Raw genomic sequence first — 20,476 nt, 5'->3', positions numbered from 1 at the left:
TGAAAGTAAACATAAACTTTGGAAAAAAATTAATTTCTAATACCCTATTCACATAAACCTATTCACACAAATTTCAACAAGAGCAAGTGCAGGGTCCTGCATCTGGGCTGGAATAATTCTCTTGATCAATACTAATGGATGGGAAGCTGGACATGAGCAGACAGTGTGCGGTTGCAGCCCAGAAGGCCAATCACATCCTGGGCAAAAAGCTAACTTGATCTATGGTTTCTCTAGGCTGTACCGTATGACAGAAATCAGTTTTTGATCAGTGCTTTGCCTCCTTTCCGGGAAACAAAGCTCCTTATTTCTCCTGCTTTACCATGTTCTTGGTGGGTCTGTGTCACACTGATCTTCCACCAAGCTCAGAAGAATCACATAAAGTGCTCCTTCAAATACATAGAGAAACTGGTTTGTACCAAGTCCACAGATACTCTCAGTGTTGAATACAATGGGTCTGCATCCCTCTTGTAATGGTTTAGCTCTTAGCTTAAACAGTGTTTAAAGAGTTGCTTTCTTTTCAGCTTAGAGTGTGTGCCAATCCTCATACCCTGTATATATAGACACATGTCTAACTGTTTGTTGAGTGTCCTACTGTAAGAATCTTATGTTTTGTTTCCTGAAATGGTCATTTTCCAAGTTCAAGGTAGTAAGCTAAGGGTTTCTACAGAAATTTTCTTCAGCACTCCAGAAAACAACACATTTTGCTGCAGTTAACCACTATATACACTTGATACAGTACATTGAATTTCAGATGCTATGCTCAAGGACACCTACTGAGTAAAGCACTTATCGTTCCTTCACCTTATTATCCAGTGGAAAGAAAGTCGTGCTATTGCAAGCGGTTAAGTATCTAAAAGAAGGCAGAATTGGATCACTCGTTGTTTACATGTTTTCCACTGATATAAAACACTGACTGTGGTACAAGGTCTCCAGAAGCCTATACATGTCTAAATCCTAGAGTGTAGGTTTGCAGTGCTTAAAACATACTTGACTCAGAATTCACATGCTTATGTGAAATTTCATTCTATTCATACTGCTTTTTTCCCAATACAGCCTAGTGCTGCTTTTAAAAAGTGTAGATGGTGGAACATCTGCATTGACCACTTGGTAATACCTTTTGCCTTCATATGCCTGTGCTGAAAATTTGCAGAGATTTTAATGTACATAGCTGCAATGCTGCATCAAACAACCTCCATACAGATTTGTGGTGGAAGCATCCTAACACTGTACTATGCTTGCTTGCCACTACTGCTGCTTTTGTTTAGCCATCTGTACAACGTTGCTCTAGTTACAGCTCACTGTGTATTAAGTTCGAAGAGTTGACTTGGTGTTTCTATTTCACTTAAAATCTTTGTTTGGGAAATTCAGAGCAGAATGTAGAGATTCAAATGCTGTAAGAAAAAAAGCATACAAAATGCTGCACCTGGTTTTTGTATCTGGGGCATGGACATTCATCATGGAGCAATGAATCATCTCCCTTAAGTCATTCACAGAATAGATTCCCCTTAAATAATCTGGTTCCAGACTGCCAAGTTTTTCAGCATACTGATCTCAAATTCATCTGTGCTAGCCCTATTTGCACTCATTTGTTTCATGTTTCAGCTCAAGATGTGGGAGTTCCAAGTGCCTTTTCCATCAAGAGATGACTTGAAGAAAAGGAAGAGGATCTTCGAAGCAATCCTCATTGTCCACATCAAGTACAGGCTTCACTGTATAGCAACACATCTACTACTAGCACAGTGTATTCTGTCCTTGCACATTTTTCCTGGCAAATGAAAGCCCTTGAGCCAAAATATGATCTTTTCACAAAGACACATAGATTGTCATTACTTTCACTGTATCAGGTGCATGTGTTGTGTTCTTTCTCATCAGAAGACAGACTCAGAATACTGTACTTGGATTTTTTCCTACTATTAGCTTTAAAAGCAAACTTTATTCTTAAATACTACTATTTATTATTTCAATGTTATAATTAATTCTTGCAAAATGTTTTAGTATCTACTATGACTATAGTTTAATTATGAAAATAATAGGCTCTAATGATAAAGCAATCATAGTGTATTCCAAATAATAATAATAATAGCTAGTATATATGATACATAAATCCCTTTTCCCCTACTCTAGGCAAGGTACACAGAAAAAGGTAGGGTTCTTTTCCTCAGCTTTTTCAAGCTAATACATCTGACTTGGGCAGGCGCTCCTGTAGTTGAATAGTTCAACATAACCATTCCAAGTCTTCTGGAATAGAGGTCTGAAGCCACAACACCCTTCTCTTCAGCAGTCCTCTGTTGTCTGAATTGTCCACCAGGTTAACCATGAGTCTGCCTGAACATTCTACAAATCTTATTATTTACCCCACCACTGAAGTGAGGCCTGAACTGCCCCCCTTTCAGCTGTTTAGACACAGCAGAGAATTCCAGGCATTGGCTGAAATGTTGTCCATGTCTTCCAGAGGAGTTGCAACTATAGAATTTGCTTAACTTTGCACCCCGTATTTCTTTCTTTCTGTACCCTACAGGAATTGCTACAAGATATCTATATGTTTCTCCAAATCCACAGAAACCTCACATAAAAAAACCTCGTCAGAGACAACCAATCATAAATTAACTAGAACAGTAACATTCTCCCCTCTTTAAATTAAATTAGGTGAAAACAGGAACTAAGAAGGCTGTAGATTAGAGAATAGGACAGCCTGAGGCTTCTTGAGGTCTTTGACCTACTCCTCCCAGACTAGTATTATTACGTTGACACTCTGCAATAAAACCTTGTTATATAAATTATCTCAAAAGCACAGCCATATTAGATGTTTTTAAGAGCTTCTCCAAGCCATATCAATGTCACTTGGTTATTCACCTTTCGAAATACAAAATATTTTTGCACAGAGCACACAGAGATGTAACGTGCCTTTGTATTTTTATGTTCCTGCTGCAACTTGTTTTGACACAATGAAAACTTGTTTTGAAAATACTGAACACCTACAACAAACCCTTTTGGGTGCCTGACAAGAGGTCTTGTCCTCCCATGACTATGCAGACATAGCCAGCTGGTTTGCTTCACAGAAGGAACACCTAATAATTTATCTTCTGGGTATTCCAACCTCTCTAGGATTTGCTGTTTATTTGTAACAGAATAAGATCGAGGAGCCAACCTTTCACCTTTTTTTTATATAATTGTTTTATTTTAAAATTCCATTTGTCAGGAACCAATTCAGCACAGTTAGTACTAATTAATGCAAGGGACTTAAATCAAAAAACTGTTAGATTAATTCCACTGGTGGATATGTATTTAGGTCATGTTCCATATGAATGCTCATTAGTTCCTTAACAAGTAGTTACACCCTAACTCCTCCTGCACCTCCAGACCTTGCATTTAACAAGGGCTGAATTTTTAAGTGTGAAAACCTACTGAAAGTCCATTCTTTTAATAGGCCTCAAGACAATGTTTAAGGCATAGTTTTTTCCTTGTAAACTCACATGTGAGACGTATAAACCTCTGTTATTTTTACTAAATACAATGCATTAAAAATATATTTCCACTGAGTGAACCATATTGTGTATTTATTCACAGGCACTTCCACAGCACTCCTCACCAGGGTGAGCACTCATGGCAGAGCAGAATAATGCAGTCTCCTGCTGTGGGATAACGATGGGGCAACAGGAAATTAATGCTACACTAAACCTTTTATAACACCTCTATTAGGAGATAATGATTGCTAAAACAAATTACTGTTCTCTCTAGATCTAAGGTATTAAAACACCTGAAGTGACAAATCATTCTCAGCATTCTAACTTTGGTTGCACATTTGGAATCAGGCTGTAGCAGGCAGGCCCACAACATGGCCAGGTGCCAAGTGGCAAAGGCTCAGGAACTAATGAAAATCAGGACTGTTATGGCATGCACTGGGCATTCTGGAGGCAGCAGCATTTCTAAACCATCATTCATATCTGAACATCACTAAAACTTATTCAAGCACAGCAGCAGAATGATAAAGGTACCTTCCAGGATTTCTTTATCGCTTCACATATACATAACGATACTTAGCTCACATTCATGTTTCTAAACTAAGCTTCTTGATGGTATGCTCTTTGGGATGTGGTTTATAATTTCCTTACTAAGCAGCTTTACCTATAGCTAATATTTTGCTTTTATGTGAAACACAATGTCTACATAGTTCTCTGTTTTATACCTCTCCAAAGCTGGCGATGCCAAGCAAACATCTGAAGTGTTTATACAACAGCAAGACAGTAGTTCTTAAATTGCTGCTACTGTAACTGGCAAAACACACCGATGTACAAAGCAGTCAGTGCACAATGCCATTATGCTGCTAGCCATTTTTTTTTCTCCAGGTGGCAAACAAATTCATCACATAATCTCTCTTCTAATATTTATCTCTCTCTGCATCCTTTTGCTGTGATTTACCTACAAAGAGTTTAGCAGACTATTGCCTGCCAGTCTACACAAGTCACTGACTGCACATCTAAGACATTGGACATGACAGTAACCAAGCATCAGGAGAGCTGTAATTCTGTAGTGAGTTTTTAAAGAAACACTGTTGCCTTCAATTCAGTTAATAATATTACATGACAGAAAATCATCTCCAGAACTACAAACAAAACAAAATGTGCTACCAAAACCATAACAGGAAATAGAAGAGAACTACTGAAACTAGGCACATGTGAAGTTTAAACGTTAAATTTCAATCATGTCCAAAAGCTGTTTTCTGTATTTTACTAACAATGTATTTTTCCTCCAAAAGTTCTTGTTGGAGTTACTATAATTTCTGATTCAAGTCACACAGAAAAGTACAAGAAATATTTGCATTTAGGCATGCTTTTAATTTTTTTTTGATTGCAGAAATAACAGGGGGCTTTGCTCCACACAAAGCAAACAGAAATAAAAATTAGGTTTTCATTTGGTTATACATTTGTGTGTTTGTTCCATAAAACCTATTACATCAATTGCTTTTATAAATAAAGTCAAGAATTCAACACAGCTCTGCTGCAAAAATTAAGATGACTCTGCTGTCCAACTTACTATAAAGCAAAATGAATCTTGACAATCTGTTCAAATCACGAAACAACCATAAATAAACAACATGACTAAAGGCAAAACATAAAGGAAGGGAGTCCTAGGGAACTGCTGTGGAGCCAGGACTATAGATCATTATGTAGGCTGGCAATTAATGTTTATTTTAAACAAGAAGCCTAAGCAGGGTCATCACTTTGCAGAAGATGGTAACTTTGGTTCCAAGAATACCTGTGCTCCCAAATGCATGCACTTTTACTGACAATTACAGATAAAAATAACAGCTACTGGACATAATCAGTGCATACAGACCAAGGCAAATAACTATGCAAGCAACTTCTTGGAATCATCTGGGATTTATTTTCACACATGTCTCTGATACAGGTATTTGGGAAGTTATAAAGGTGTATTGCACAGACACAGTAGCTCTAATTGTCCTAAAGCACACACTGCAAAACAAACCTCTCATTTTGAAACATTTTTATCAATGTCTTCTGCCTGCTAGTTCAAGAGATAAACACTTCACTTCCTTCACCTTCTCCACAATGTACATAAATAGACTTGCTTCAGTCAGATGAAGGCTTGTGGTCTTAGATCACAGCAAATTTTGCTTCTGCTTTCTTAACTTCCATTTTCCCCTCAGAGATTACTCAGTGCTGGGGTAGCGGGTACAAAGGGGACACTGGAACATCTGTCACAGCACGGTCACTCCACTTCCTTACCAGTGGATCATGAGAATGATATTCCAAGGCCATCATGGAAAAATTCAATCTTCATACAGTCTTTTAAAAATACAGTGCTAATTCACAGGAAATTTGCAGTCCTAAGAACTACAGTGTGACAAGCCTGCTCTTTTTTTCCTATTTGCTGATGTGCCATAGCCATATTTTTCCACTCCAGGTGAAGGTTAGCTTCTTAAAGAGATATTGTTGAATCAAAACACTTATTATTTCCTCCTATCTAGGCTACATATGTGCATGCTGAACTCTGCTGCTGGACAGCAATCATTTTGCAAATTATTTAGTAGATTTGAAGAAGAAAGGCAATGCCAAATAACATGCAACTAGGAATCTCCTCTAAGTATAAAAGGCAGGCTGAAGAATGCAATGAAATAAGGAGAGGGGAGGTAGGGACAATATAAGAAGTAGGAGAAAGCACAAAAGACTGGGCAAAATCACATTCAGGAATGAGGCCTGTGAGGAAAGACAAGTATAGCAATTCAAGAAGAGAGGAGATCACAGAAGTAATAATAGAATTTGAATGATCTTTGAGAGATTATTGAATCCCTTACTTGTATTTCAGAGGTGGAAATGAAGGGTTATAACACAGATGCATCCGTAATGAGTCTGACAATCAGCATCCCTGAAAACAAAGTTTGCTTGCAGGTGAAAGTACTGATTTCATCATGCCATCCACTTTGCTTTGCCAGATTGCTTATCAACAGGGGCCAAAGGCAACATACCAAAACATAAAAGAAACCTCCTTGGATATTCATTAGGACAAACCAGTCAGAAGGAAAAGGATGAGATGCCACACGTCTGTGATTACATAAAGCATACTAAAGAATTTATTTCTCTTTTAAAAGATATATGTTTGCTATTAGAAGGAAGAGAATAACTCTTAGAAAGGTCAGAGACCTCTCCAAAAAGGGAAACCAGATAGAAACTTAAAGGTAAAAGCAGAGTAATGCAGATCAAAAATGAATTTTAGGAACAAATTAACTGTGGTTGTCCAGATAAAAATCTGCCAAACAGTGTAAAAGCAGATCAAAAAGTAACAAGAACACTCTGAAGAAATAAAGTCAAAGAATAAAAGATTTTTTTTTCTGCATTCAAGTTCACCAGGGAAGTGCTCAAAGACACTGCCATACCAGAATCCTTTACAAGGGATGTACTGGAAAAGCTGACTCACACAGAAATGTCAGACAAAAATGTAATGAAGAAACCAACAAAACATACAGAAGAAAATCGGCAGCCCCAGATGATATTCACAACTGAGTTCTAGAGAAACTTAAGTGTGAGCACCTTAAACTCTTAAATAGCTTGTAAGCTCCTGCTTACAACAGCCTGTTACCAGAGAAGTGTGATCCCAGTTAAAAAAGTCTGGGAGGATAGAGGGAATTGTGGATCAGTACATCTCATGTCCATACCTTACAAATTGCTACAAGCCATAAATTTATAAATTAGAATTAGAGGACTTGAGTAAATAAAACAATTGGGTAGGACTCAAACTTAGGCTTTACAAATCTCTTGTTTTCTTGTTTTTCACCAAAACCATGTGGACAAGATAGACTGAAGTGACATTCATTGCTCAACAGGTATTTTGGAAGGTTTTACAATGGCTTTAAAAAAAAAATTACTGCAGCAGAAAAGATCCACGAGTCCACAAATAGCAGGTAGAGAAAAAAAAAAAGATAGGAATGAATGATCAGTACTATTAAGGTAAAGTCACCTGAGAACTGCACAGAAATGGGTGTTTTGACCTGTGCTGCTCAACATATTCCTACCTGATCTGTGAAAGTGAGCAAAAGAAGACAGTAAAGCTTGCTAATGCCAGTCAGAGAAAAAAAGAGGCACAACTCTGATGAACTGCAGATGGCTCTTACAGCACTGGGAGATAAAATACCAGGTGAAAAGTCAATATTGAGAAACATGAAAGAGAGCTATGTGTGAGTTATGTGAGGAAAAAGAATTTTACATACACAAAACCCATGGGCTCTGAAAGTAAGATAGCAAGGACATCTGGGTATTAAAATGTCAGTGTAACCTTCAGTTGCATGCAGAAACATAAATCAGATACTAGAACTTGAATAAAGTGTAAACCAGACAGTATCACTATGTCATCATATAAACGCATGGTGAATGAATGGGTAACATGCAGTTCCCTGCCTCAAACAGAACATGACAGAAATAGTAATGGGATAAAGAATCAGGACAAGGACAATCAGAACCATGGAAAGGTTCAGTAGATGGAAGGAGTGAGCAGAGCAGAAGAGACATGAAGAGGTTCATAAAATCATAAAAGTTATGGAGGGGATCAGTAGATTAATTTGCTGTCTCTTCATACAAGAGCTAGGGGCTAACAACTGGAGCTAACAGGAGGTAGTAAAGCAAAAACCGACAAAGGTTGCTCTTTACATGCTATCTGTACAATCCCTTGTCACAGAATTTTGTGAATTCAGGTTCAAAAGTAATGAGAAAGAAGGAAATCTAGGTAGGGCTACTGAATAGAAAACGTACTAATTCTGGAGACAGAAATTCTTGAAGATGGTGCAACGTGCCAGGAAAATACAACTACATGCTCTGCCACACTCTTGCACAGGCATCAGTTACTGCCTAATGACAGAGAGATGAGACTGGGGGTTAAGTGAATGTTCAGTTTGACCTAGTGTGACCTTTCTTTGTGCTTAACAGAGCCACCCAAAAGATAAGACCATCTATGATTTTTACTGTTTCTCTTGTATTGACCAAGTAACAGTATTTCTCTGGGCTATTAAACCTCACCTCCTTCCAAACCCTCTCAATATGAGGAGAAACTTCTTTATGGTAAGGCTGACAGAGCACTGGACCAGGCTGCCCAGAGAGGTTGTGGAGTCTCCTTCTCTAGAGACTTTCAAAATCCACCTGGATGCTCTCCTGTGCAGCCTGCTTTAGCAGTGGGGCTGGCTAGATGATCCCCAGAGATCCCTTCCAACCCCTAACGTTCTGTGATTCATGTACTTCTCTGTACCCTTTTCTTATCAAGCAGGAGAGGAAATTTTTTCCATCAGTTCCTAATTATAATTCTGTGCTCTAATGCAAATATAGCAGCTTTGACAAATGTATAATGGAGTCCTCTAATGAAGCCAAATCAGACAGTTCATCACAGTGTTTCTAGAACAACACCTAACCATGGTTATCTAAGAACCACCTACATTAATTCCTATAAAGCAGCTGTCTTCCAGCAAAGTGCTATTATATTCTACTTCTACTAAGCCAACTCCTACAATCTATTCTGTGCACTTCTGTCAACCTGAGAGAATCCTTCTTTGCAGAAAGTATATTTACTATATATCAAAACACGTAAGTACAGTTCACACATACATATAATGTCTATATAAAACCACAGAAAAACTAGTTACCTAGCAGATTTTATCTCTATGCACTTGCTATAGCACCTATATTCCTCATCTTTAAATAGTTGTTTTCCCTTTCCCACAGTCAAAGCTTTAATGAGAAGTGACCAGAAACAAATACCCAGGCCCTTCTGTCTTGGCTGGAATCCACATAATGCATGACAGCACTGAAGATCCCTGGCAGGCACCTGTCAGAAACTAACATACCATAACTTAAGAGTCAGATTTAATTATCCAAGGAGACATTTAAAGAAAAGTACATGAAAAATATGACCCAAGAAGTGCAACTGTGTATGCACTGTGATCTGTACTGTATGCATAGATACAATGTAGAAAGAAAACATGATAATTATGATAATGAAAATGATAATTAAAAGCTTTATCTACTTTGTCTATTATATTTTACAATCAAAATAATTCTGTTATCAAGGTTTTCTGGTAAATCAGATGTAGATGCTACAAGGACAAATGCAGTAACTAAACATTTTAACAGAACATGTATTTTTCCAATTGCCTTTCTACTTTTTATATATAATTCCAATCACCTGACCCTTCTATGAAAATCAGACTTTTGTTTTAATGCTCTATAAAACTAAATTAACTTCTTTGGAAGCTTCACATGATTGGGTGGCCATATGTCTTCTTGCTATGGCTGTCACAGTGTATTGGCCCTTTTCTGTTCCGAAAAAGAGCCCACTGGCAGCAAGAAAATGTCAGCCTTACTCGATTTCAGGCAAGGAAGTCACTTTTGTTCAGTTTCTGATGTCAGACTATCAAAAATTAGAGTTAAACAAGTGACCCAGCTCAGCACCTCATCCCTTAGTTTGCACCTAACCTGCTGCTCTTCTCCAGAAAGAATTCTCTGAGCTTTGCAAATGTTCAAACACCCACACACAGGGAAGGATGATGTCCTTATGTTTTCTGCTTTCTACTGTCATTTTTCTATGATTTTTTTTTAAGTTCAAGGTAACGTGTAACAGAGCCACGAAAAGTCTTTGAAAAAAGCTTTGTGAGGACAGTGTATGTAAATGCAAACAAGTCAGTCATTGAAATCTACTACCAATTTGCTACTTTTGTGAATAAGCAGGAAAAATACTAAAATACAACCCAAATAATAACAAACGATTTATCATCTTAATTACCCCATCAAGGAGAGAAGATTATAAAAAAAGGTGCAATGTTTACATGTAAACTTCATAGTCAGATTCAAGGTAGCACAGGTGGAAACCAGAAGTTTCACGGAAACAGAAAAACTCGGTACATTAAAGGAATCCAAAATGTACTAATAAATACTCTGCCTAAAATGTGAAGCAATTCTGAGTTAAAAAATTAAAAATATGTGAGTAAAAAAACAGTTAACACCAAAAATAACCCACAAAAATTAGAACACTAAAAGTTTACTGACTACAATAGAAAGTTTTTGACACATTGCAATTGAGTTTGTCTAAACAGCAACATAATTGTCTCCTTTTTCTATCAATATCCTTTTCTTAGGCCAAAAATTGCATTTCCTCTCCTTACCAGGGAACATAAAAGCTCAACTCAACCGTTCCAGTCAAATAGCAACTAGCATCTTCACATGATACACATCTAATCAGATGATATTCAAGGAAAAGGTATCTATGATGCTGAAGATGGTATGGCCCAGTGCACCAGCCTAAAACTTTTACCATGTTGGCTTGCTTGCACTGAGCATGAGTTGTAGCTGCAGCTGTGCAGGTGATGCATAAGTAGCTCATAAAAGATGCATATACATATAATCTTAAAATGCACTTGACCTTATGGCAGAGCAACAGCCAATACACAGTTGTGAGCACTTGAGCCATTTTAAGCTTTCACTCTTACACAGAGCCTTGAGGGATATGTAAAATGAACACCACATTCAGTGAACACTGGTGAATGGCCAGGGACCACGTCGTCACTCAGAAAACAGTTTTATCAGCCACTTTGAAAAAGAATATGAACCCTCAAAGCAACTTTTTATTGTGATACCAGTTTTCCATCTTCTTGCTATTTTTAATGACGAGTAGGTGGATTTATGTAGGATAGAAGAGTAAACTGACTCCTGACTTGCTCTCCCTGAAGTATAACCTAAGTATACAGAGCAGCACTGGGTCAAATAGAAATTGAGCCAGAGTGCATTTAAGAACTGAGTTTTATTTGTATAAACAAAAAAGCTTTATTTACAGTAGTCCTTCATAAAATCCCAGGCATAGAGTCTGCATGTTCTTTAAAGACTCCATTTATGTAGGCTTGAATGCCTATTTAAGCAAAAAACAAGAGAGCTTTCCCATGGAAACCACACAGAGATGTTTTACTTCACACGTACACCACAAACAAGGCTGCTAAACTTTCCATAATTTACTGTATTTTCTTAGGCTTGCTATTGTATTTTAGGATCAAATCTTTTGAAGAAGCTGCTTATGCAGGAGGCCACAGACACATAAATAGATGACTTAAGAGAGGCAGACCTGAGATGTGAACTGACAGGAAATAGCATTTTGGCAACTTGTAAGAATATTTTGTTTCTAACTGTAGGAACGGGTTAAAATTTTGTGTTTAGTTGAGAAGCGAGCAATTTGGAGGCATCTGGAATTACATTATTTAATCAGGACTTGATTTGTCCCTTAAAATTAAATCAAGTCAGAGGGCAATCCCTGTGCAAAGACAACAGGGAACTTCGGTTACCAGATGCAATCTCTCGGTGAGGAATCTAACGCAGTGGGCCTCAAAGGAGACAGGTGTTTTTAAAACAATGCTTGAGGACAGAAAGAAAGAGAAACTCAATTTGGCATAAATTGGTCCAATTACTTCAGCAGGAACATAGGTAGTTTTTCTGTGTGAACGAAAAAGATCCTGCTTAAGTGATAATCTGATCTGAGAATTTGCCTTTTAGATTTAGGTGATATGTGTCTAAGTGTGAATGCATACAATCTACTTCTACATATATGCATTTCAGGGGAGTAATTTTGGCCCTGCTTATAAACTACTACTGATTGTCTCAAGGCAAGCAAAGAGTTAAGTCCTAACTTCAAAGAAATGCCTACTTCTGCTGGGGGCAACAAAGATAAGCAAGGATACCAAGACTTTCAAGTTTAGTCCCTGAGTCAAAGGAACTGAATAGGCTTACCTGTTAGAAAACAAATCAAACAAAACAAAACCCAAAACAACTGAAAAAACAACCCTGGGAGAAGACTGGGCACAGAATCAAAGTCCTTTTGGCATGAACTTATGACAGATCCACCCATGAATAAGCAAGCTGTGTTGAGTTGCTGAAAACAGAGGTTGGGCTTGCCAAAATTAAAGATGAAGAAATCTGAGCGATGATGTTTCAAACGTGGTGCTTCTACATCCCTCAAAACAGTGCAGTATGGATGCTTCATTCAATATGGGACAGGACAGCTAATGAACTCAGATGGTACCAGAGCAAAAGCCATCCTTGGTGGTGGTTTAAACTACAGTGAGGATGATGGTACAAATTTATCCCTCAAGTCTGACAAGAAGGGCAGAGAATTTGTTCAGATATCAGAACATCAAGTGGGGGATCTTGTGGCCCTAGAACAGTAGGGCCAGAACGGTAAACAGAACTGTTTTGTCTCAAAGGATGCCAAGCACTTAGGAGAATTATTTGGCAAAGAGGGAAAAAGACCACATATAAGCAAAACCTAACAGACACTATTTAGAAGCACAAACAAACTGTCTCTGACTTATCCAGGGATAAATTTACTTCAGTTGAGTAGAATTACATTGCTGCTAGAGGCTAAATCATGTAGCCTTCTTTTCTGTTTTCATCTGTGGTGGTTTTGATGGTGCTTGAACCAATACATTTAATTGGAATGTTTTCCTGTATATCTACATATATTCCCATATAGTTGGTCCATAACATGGCTAGAGTAAAAATAAAGCAGAATAAGAAGTTATTTGGTTTTGCTGAAACACACTAACCTATTCTAAGAAGCCCTAGCAAATATTTTAAACACTGCTTACCTAAGGTGCTCAATTGTCTTAAAACTTTCTTTAAATATGTTAAGACGTATCATAACATCATACTTTTCTTGATACAGATTTATTTATGGTACCTACTCAGGAATCACTAGTTGTTCCTGCAAGCAAAGCGCTTTTAACTAGAGCAGCTTCTCAGTCTCTTTTTAGCTTAATGATAGTTATTTCAGAGATTGCAGCATACTGCCTTCCCCCGCTTCTCATCATCTTTCTCAGAATTATGTATCCAGTGTAAAACTTAAATGCAAAGGCTCAAACATAGGAATGAATAACCTCAAAAAACATAGATGTGATAGTTAGCATACATATCTAGTGCTTTTGAAAAAAAATTGTTGTAATACTTCTAAACTTCGAGTGTGAGGTACAGAAGTCCATTTGTATACACCTACTCATAAATGAACGCTTTTAACAGATAGCACATAGGTACTTGTAAACTTACAGCAGCAAAAGATATGCATATTGTAGTATGGTCATAAATAAAGCCACAATAAGACTTCCAGTTAATGTTTCATTTTTTTTCAACAAAATACTCAGAATATTCTGATAAATAAAAAAAGTCTACCAAAAAATTAATCACATTTGATGAAGAAATGGCTCTCCTAGACAGTACAGTAATAACACCAAATACTAGCAAAAATATTTCTATTACCATGCATCAAAATCTGAAATCAAATGTTACTTGATGTTCTCCATAAAATTTAAATTAGTATAAATTCTACAAACTCTTAAGTCAATTGTTGTTTGCTTCCATCATTTCCAAATTACAATCAGTCTCTGACCATGCCATTCATTTGATTTACTCAGCTTGAACTATTTTCATTCGACTCTTACTCATGCATCTCTGCTAATTTAATTTAATCTCCTGATTGTCATTCAAAACATTCATCCCAAAATGCCTTGGTATTTATTCAGTTTGATGCCTTTACATGCTGAACTACTGAAAATCAGCCTGCTTAAATCTATTGCTGTTCCAACATTTTTACATTCAGCAAAATCAAAATACTGCAGGAAAGGCTGTTGTCCATATCACTTTATTCAGGTAAAATCTGTTTTGCTTCATTAATAGACAGACATCATATCTAGAATACAAAAGGGGCACTGCTGCTCACAGGAACTTGCTCTTACAAGTAGGAGGAGAGGGAGAAACCGTGGGGAGGCTGTCCTGTCATCTTTAACTAAAAGGGAATACTCAGACTGAAGTGGTGTCTCCACAGTCCAAAACAAAGACTTGCAGAAAAACTGCTGAGGAAAGAGTCAGAGTTTCTCTGTTTCTAGTCATCAGAAAAAGAATCAAAGAGTTTCAGATATCTTTCTCGAGACTGGTGGTTTGCTAAGCCTCCTCATGTGTCACTTTATTACAGTCTAATTCCACATCTTTCAGGTTTTTCTTCTTTGCTCTCTCCATCTCACATGCTTCCCTTCAGGGTCCCCTCAACACCCACACAAAAACCATGAAGTTACCTTGACTGAACTGCTACCATGCAGATTACTCCTGCTGGGGGCTATCTTGTCTACTGAGACTGGAAGCTCTTTGGAACAGAGATTGCCACCACTCTGCACCCATACAACATCTAGCAGAAAGAGTCTTCTTTTGATCAGTCCTCTGGCACTAATGCAATGAGCATGATTAATAAATCATATGTCTATACTCATACATGAGAATACTAGGACTACACATAAGAACAAAAACAGGTTCAGCTTTTCTAACACTGGAAATTTAAAGTTCAATCCATGAAATTGTTACTGACAAATGGAATATTTAGTAGGAAACAGCAATGTCACTTACTTTGCTCTCTTGGCCATTTCGTTGCCATCCCAACGGGGACTATAAGGATAATTCTTCTGGGCCTGAGAGTACAGCTGGCCACTGTTAGTGAAGTGGTAGACGGATTGAAATGTTAAGGTTGGCTGGTCTCGAGGAAAGTATAGGGGTAAGTCAACTGAGAAAAAAAAAAGATCAGAAAAATACATCATTAATTTTTTTTCCCCTCTTTTTTTTTTAAACTTGAAAAAATCATTCCTTTCTATTAGTTCAAAGGTGACAGAAAAGAAAAAATTGATTATTACTTCTAAAACACGTCTGTATTTCTTACACATAATGATTCCAACATATTTCTGTATGAGATGCTTTGCAGTATCCAAATATTTTTCTGAAGTACATAATTAAAAAAACTGTTTATTCACTGTATTTCTGTTAGTCATAAAATTTATACCATTAGTTATAGAAAAAATAAGTTATTTTGCTTTATAGTAAAACAGATCTTTATCTGCTTTAGCCCATTCATTTTAACGTCCCTGTAGACATCAGAGCATTATCATTCCATTTTACAGCTGTCTGAGACCTCAAGTGGTTATAGGATTTGAGAAAGGATGTAGTAATAGTCAGTCACACGAGCTGGAAACTATCTCAACTTGCTGTCATCTGCCAGACAAAAAAAACCCACAAATCCCAAAATATGCTGCAAAGTCATTAATACCCAAAATATCTCACTAAAAATAAAAATCAGAACCTCTTAGTTCCCTTTGCTTAGCCCTGTCTCATGATCCACTAGACTTAAGAGTAAAATCATCTATGACAGTTAATAATATGGTCAGAAACTGTTTTTTTTAACTTAACTTAGCTTATTCATTGCCAGATTTATAGTTTAGATTTTCTTGGCCCACTTTTAATCTCAAGAAGCTTCAGAAATCTGTAGTTAAATTGGATTATGACAAAATACTGGAATTATTTGTATTAAATGTCTCATCTAACACCAGCATTAACAGAAGAAAGTGCATTTCTTTTAAAGGTGTTGACTTAATTTATAATGCATCTAGAACTGTACTTTTTGTTATCTTCCAAATCACAATTCTTTAATTCTGCACAATGAAAAAATCATTGAATTACAGAATGCATTGCCTTGGAAGGGACCTCTAGAGGTCATCTAGTCTGCAGTAAGCAGGGACATCAACCTGTATCTAGTGGAGTCCTTCAGGGGTCAGTACTGGGCTCACTACTGTTCAATATATTCACCAGCGAACTGCATGAGGGCACAGAGAGCACTGTCAGCCAGTTTGCTGATGACACAAAATTGGGTGGAGTGGCTGACACACCGAAGAGTTGTGCTGCCATTCAGTGAGACTTAGGCTGGAGAGTTGGGCAGGAAGAAATTTAATGAAATTCAACAAAGGCAAGTGTAGAGTCTTGCACCTGGGAAAGAACACCACCAGGTATCAGTGTAGGCTGGAGACTGACCTGTTGGAAAGCAGTGAAGGGGAAAATGACCTGGGAGGTCCTAGTGGATGGAAGGTTGACCATGAGCCAGCAATATGCTCTTGTGGCCCAAAAGGCCAATGGTATTCTGGGGGTATTGGAAGGGGTGTGGTTAGTAGATCAAGAGAGGTTCTCCTTCCCCTCTACTCTGCCCTGGTGAGGCTGCATCTGGAATATTATGTCCAGTTCTGGGCCCGTAAGCTCAAGAAGGACCTCAAGGAATTGCCTAAAAGAGGCCAGTGCAGAGCCACAAAAATTATTAAGGGAGTGGAACATCTCCCTTATAAGGAGAGACTAAGGGAGCTGGGGCTCCTTAGCTTGGAGAGGAGGAGACTGAGGGGTGACCTCATTAATGTTTCTAAATATGTAAAGGGTTAGTGCCAAGAGGAGGGAGTCAGGCTCTTCTTTGTGATGCCCAATGACAGGACAAGGGGCAATGGGTGGAAGTTGAGGCATAGCAAATTCCATGGTAAACATGAGGAAACTTTTTTTTACTGTCAGGGTGCCGGAACACTGGAACAGGCTGCCCAGGGGGGTTGTGGAGTCTCTCTCTGGAGATATTCAAAACCCACCCGAGTGCATTCCTGTGTGATCTGGTATAGGTGATCCTGCTCTGGCAGGGCGGTTGGACTAGATGATCTTTTGAGGTCCCTTCCAGCCCCTAACATTCTGTGATCCCCAGCTAGATCAGGCAAAACAGGATCTCCCCTTCGGTGCACTTGGTAATGCACTTTATTTTCTGCTTTTAAATACATCATGGAGCAGAGATTCCAGCACTTCCTTTGAAATCTCTGGTCACAGACTGAGACACCAGTGTAAGACAGCATTTATTTTTCCAAATCTCATGCTATCATCCTGAAAGGTCCTTAATTTTTCAGTTTTTCTAATCATGTCTGAATGTTCATCAGCCACACCATGCTCCCTTTCATCTAAATTGCACTCAAAGCAATATGACTAAAACTGTACACAATACCAAACGTGATATTCCAGCCGTAGTCTCAGCAAATCATTGTGGACAACAGTATTTGCTCAGTTCATGACCCAGTGTCTGAGCTACACGTGATAACTCCCGGAGTCCTGGTGACTCAGCTCATAGAGCAGCTTCCACCAGATATTTAAGCAGTAATGACATGGGCAGAGTTCTGCTAATTTGAAGGCTGTAACAAAGGTTAGATTCAAAGATTGCTCTGTCAAATTCCTCTTTGTAATGTGATTATTAAATAACAACCCTGAAAAACATTGGTGTATCAAGGCCATTTATCAGTTGGCTCCTTCGCTTGCAGACACAACCTCTGAAGGATGGGAACTTGGAAAAATTACGAAGCAAACAAACAGGCTCTCCATTTTAATGTTAAAATACAGTTCTCTAGCTCAGAGTGCTTAAGCTCTGTTCCTCTAGTGCATCATGATTCATCTTACGTACCAACTCCTTGAAGGAAAGCTACTCTGTATGCTTGTGTATTTTAACACAGTGTGAAAGGAATAACAAGCCTTAGCAAGGCACCTGAGTAATAGTTCAGCCCTTAACTTTTTATTTGAGAATGTCTAACTTTCATTAATTTTCTGTTGAACGCTTCTTTCTACAACATGGGAGCATGCAGCAGCAATTTTCTTCCTGTTACTTAAAACTAAAGGTTTGCACTTAAGAGAAAGTACATAGCACCAGAAATGCTGTTTAAATGGATAATCAAGACATTGTTACCAGTACAGACACACTTCAATTTGTTACAGTCTTTCTTTAATTTATAAAAATACTTTTTCAGCACCAGTATTACCAAACAGAACACTTTTATTAAACAAAACCTACATATGAATTTTCAGAAATTGTTTACACTATAAAGTGTTAGATAATCAAATTAGATTTAGAATTATGCATCCCATGTCTGGCCACAGCAGTATCACCCTAGACTGTGAAAAATTTGCCCTACCTTGATTTCAAACACTACCCATCACCTAAAATCGACAAACTCCTCTTTTTTTCTGACCCACGTGTTTTCTTAATACAAGGTGTGAGTTGAGTCCAGACTAAGCAAAAAAAACCCTGTCCCTAATTCTGGAACACAACCACACCTAAAAGACCAGTAAACAGGAAATAGCCTTGAGTTGTGAAGTGTTATACATATCTCAAGGTAGCCAGCTATTATTTCAGCAGTAGGAAGGGAAGGCAAGAATTCAGTTCCGCTGCACTGGATGCTCATCCATTGCCACTATGAGTACAAAGAAATGTGGGGTGAAACGTTTTATTGTACATGAAAAATAAGCAAATATCATTGATAATCAATACTAGCAAGGTGATTTAAAGATAAAAGGTCAAATTCTGCTCATTGTTGCAGAGGTTGATAAAGAAAATTTTTCTTTTTACCTGGTCATATAGGCAATGTGATTCCCAACCTGTGCATTACTATGAAATCAGATCTGCCTTTATGCGATACGTAAGGGGGCAAAGGGAGGTGCTATCATAATTACATCCCTGCTAAGTTTTAACTTTTGTAATGAAAAACGCAACACAGTTCAAAACAATACTCTGCTTTTGTAAATCACCACCTGAACTAAGCAAACTCCAAAAGCCTGCTTTGGTTTGGCATGCTAGATACTCAAGAACTACAAAAACATACTCACGTTGAATACAAGTACTATTTCCAAATAACAGCTGACTCACAAAGTACCCTGGTGATATGTCTGCAGAAAATAAGCAGATGACTCATGTCTGTAAATTCCTGAAAGTACCAATAGCCCCCTTGCTTAGTCATCTTTTGCTTGGATGCTGGGTTCATGAGCTCTGTAAACTATAATGAGAGCTCTAGCTCTTAGTACAACTCCCTCTCCTTTTTTTCTTCTCTTCTAAATAGTGCAAATTATCTCCCTAAAAATAACTTCATCTACGTAAGTGAGTCACTTCAACTAGCAAGCTTATACAAGCCATGCAAGTTAAGCAGTAATATTTGGTTACGAAGGTAAAAATCCTGCTGTCAAACTCAGATTTAAAATGAAAATTATGTCAGAGGAAGTCCCATTTACCCCTTCTCTCACAGAAATAGAAACATTTCCTTTGGAAAATTTAAACAATTAGCTCATTCAGGAAAGTAAGGCTTTCTAATTCAGTTACATACTTAAAGTAATTTAATCCTGATGATTTCTTACTTTGGCTTTCCTAAGCATCACACTGTTAATGTAAGAGGAGCTCAAAGAAGCAGACTGGTGAAAGAGGCAAATACCACAGTAGAACACTGCCTTCTCCTGCGTTACAATTTATGGATCATTTTTTAAGAGTCAAGTTTTAGAAAGCCACAGTGTGAAGAAAATCATGTCTTTATGAAAGCTCTACATGAGAAGAACTTGGAAGGCTGTTTTGGGTAATTAAGCATTGAGTAAATTCTTCAGTGATTGAACCTTAATTTTCCCACACAGTTCGTAAGAAAGCAAAAGAAAAAGGACTTGCTTGCTGAGAATGAGTCATACTGTAAAGAAACTTAATTACAGCTTATAAATAGTTGAAGTTGCTCTCTTTTTGAAACATAAAAAACTACCAAGAAGTAACAAAAATGTGCTTCTCTTGACTTAGTTAGCATTTAATGTATACATATATTCAAAACAGTTACCCTAAAGCCAAAATCCTGATTCATTAATATAACTGAAAAATGGTGCAATTAATCAGGTAGGTTTAATTGGTCATTTTCTTAAAGAACAATCATACTGAGATCTGGAGATCTGGAACAGGTTACCTAGTTTGTTAAGCTTATGTCAACAACTACAAAGTTGCTTTCTACACTCTTTTTAACTCTAAAATACTATCTTTACCATCTCATTTTATAGCTCTTTTAAACAGGGCATGAAATGTGGAAGGGGTTTCTGAAGGAAAAATACTAAGAAGAATAAGGCAGGCTTATCACAGTGCTCCTCTCCTTGTTTTTAAGTATTTTGAAACAGTAAGTAAGTATTTTAAGAAAAGGAAAAATAAAACCAGGCTTGAAATGCATGCAGACCACACAGAAATATTTCAAAGTATTTAGATGGCAATATTTAGCAAATTTTCCATATACTGTTTTCTTATTCTAGAGAAAAGGTTTATTCATCCTCTGTAA

At 37.6% G+C, this 20,476-nt stretch overlaps 1 protein-coding gene across 1 annotated transcript in view; it reads right to left on the bottom strand.

The window, feature by feature from the left end:
* The window catches only part of BABAM2 (BRISC and BRCA1 A complex member 2), a 160,314-nt gene that overhangs the window by 4,170 nt on the left and 135,668 nt on the right, over positions 1–20,476 (bottom strand). The window contains exon 10 of the mRNA XM_054394843.1: positions 14,928–15,081. Coding sequence (XP_054250818.1) covers positions 14,928–15,081 — 154 coding nt within the window. The remainder of the gene's footprint in view (positions 1–14,927; positions 15,082–20,476) is intronic.

This window comes from Indicator indicator, chromosome 2 (genome assembly GCF_027791375.1).
Source record: "Indicator indicator isolate 239-I01 chromosome 2, UM_Iind_1.1, whole genome shotgun sequence".
Taxonomy (NCBI): domain Eukaryota; kingdom Metazoa; phylum Chordata; class Aves; order Piciformes; family Indicatoridae; genus Indicator; species Indicator indicator.
This window is presented reverse-complemented; position numbering and strand designations above follow the sequence as displayed.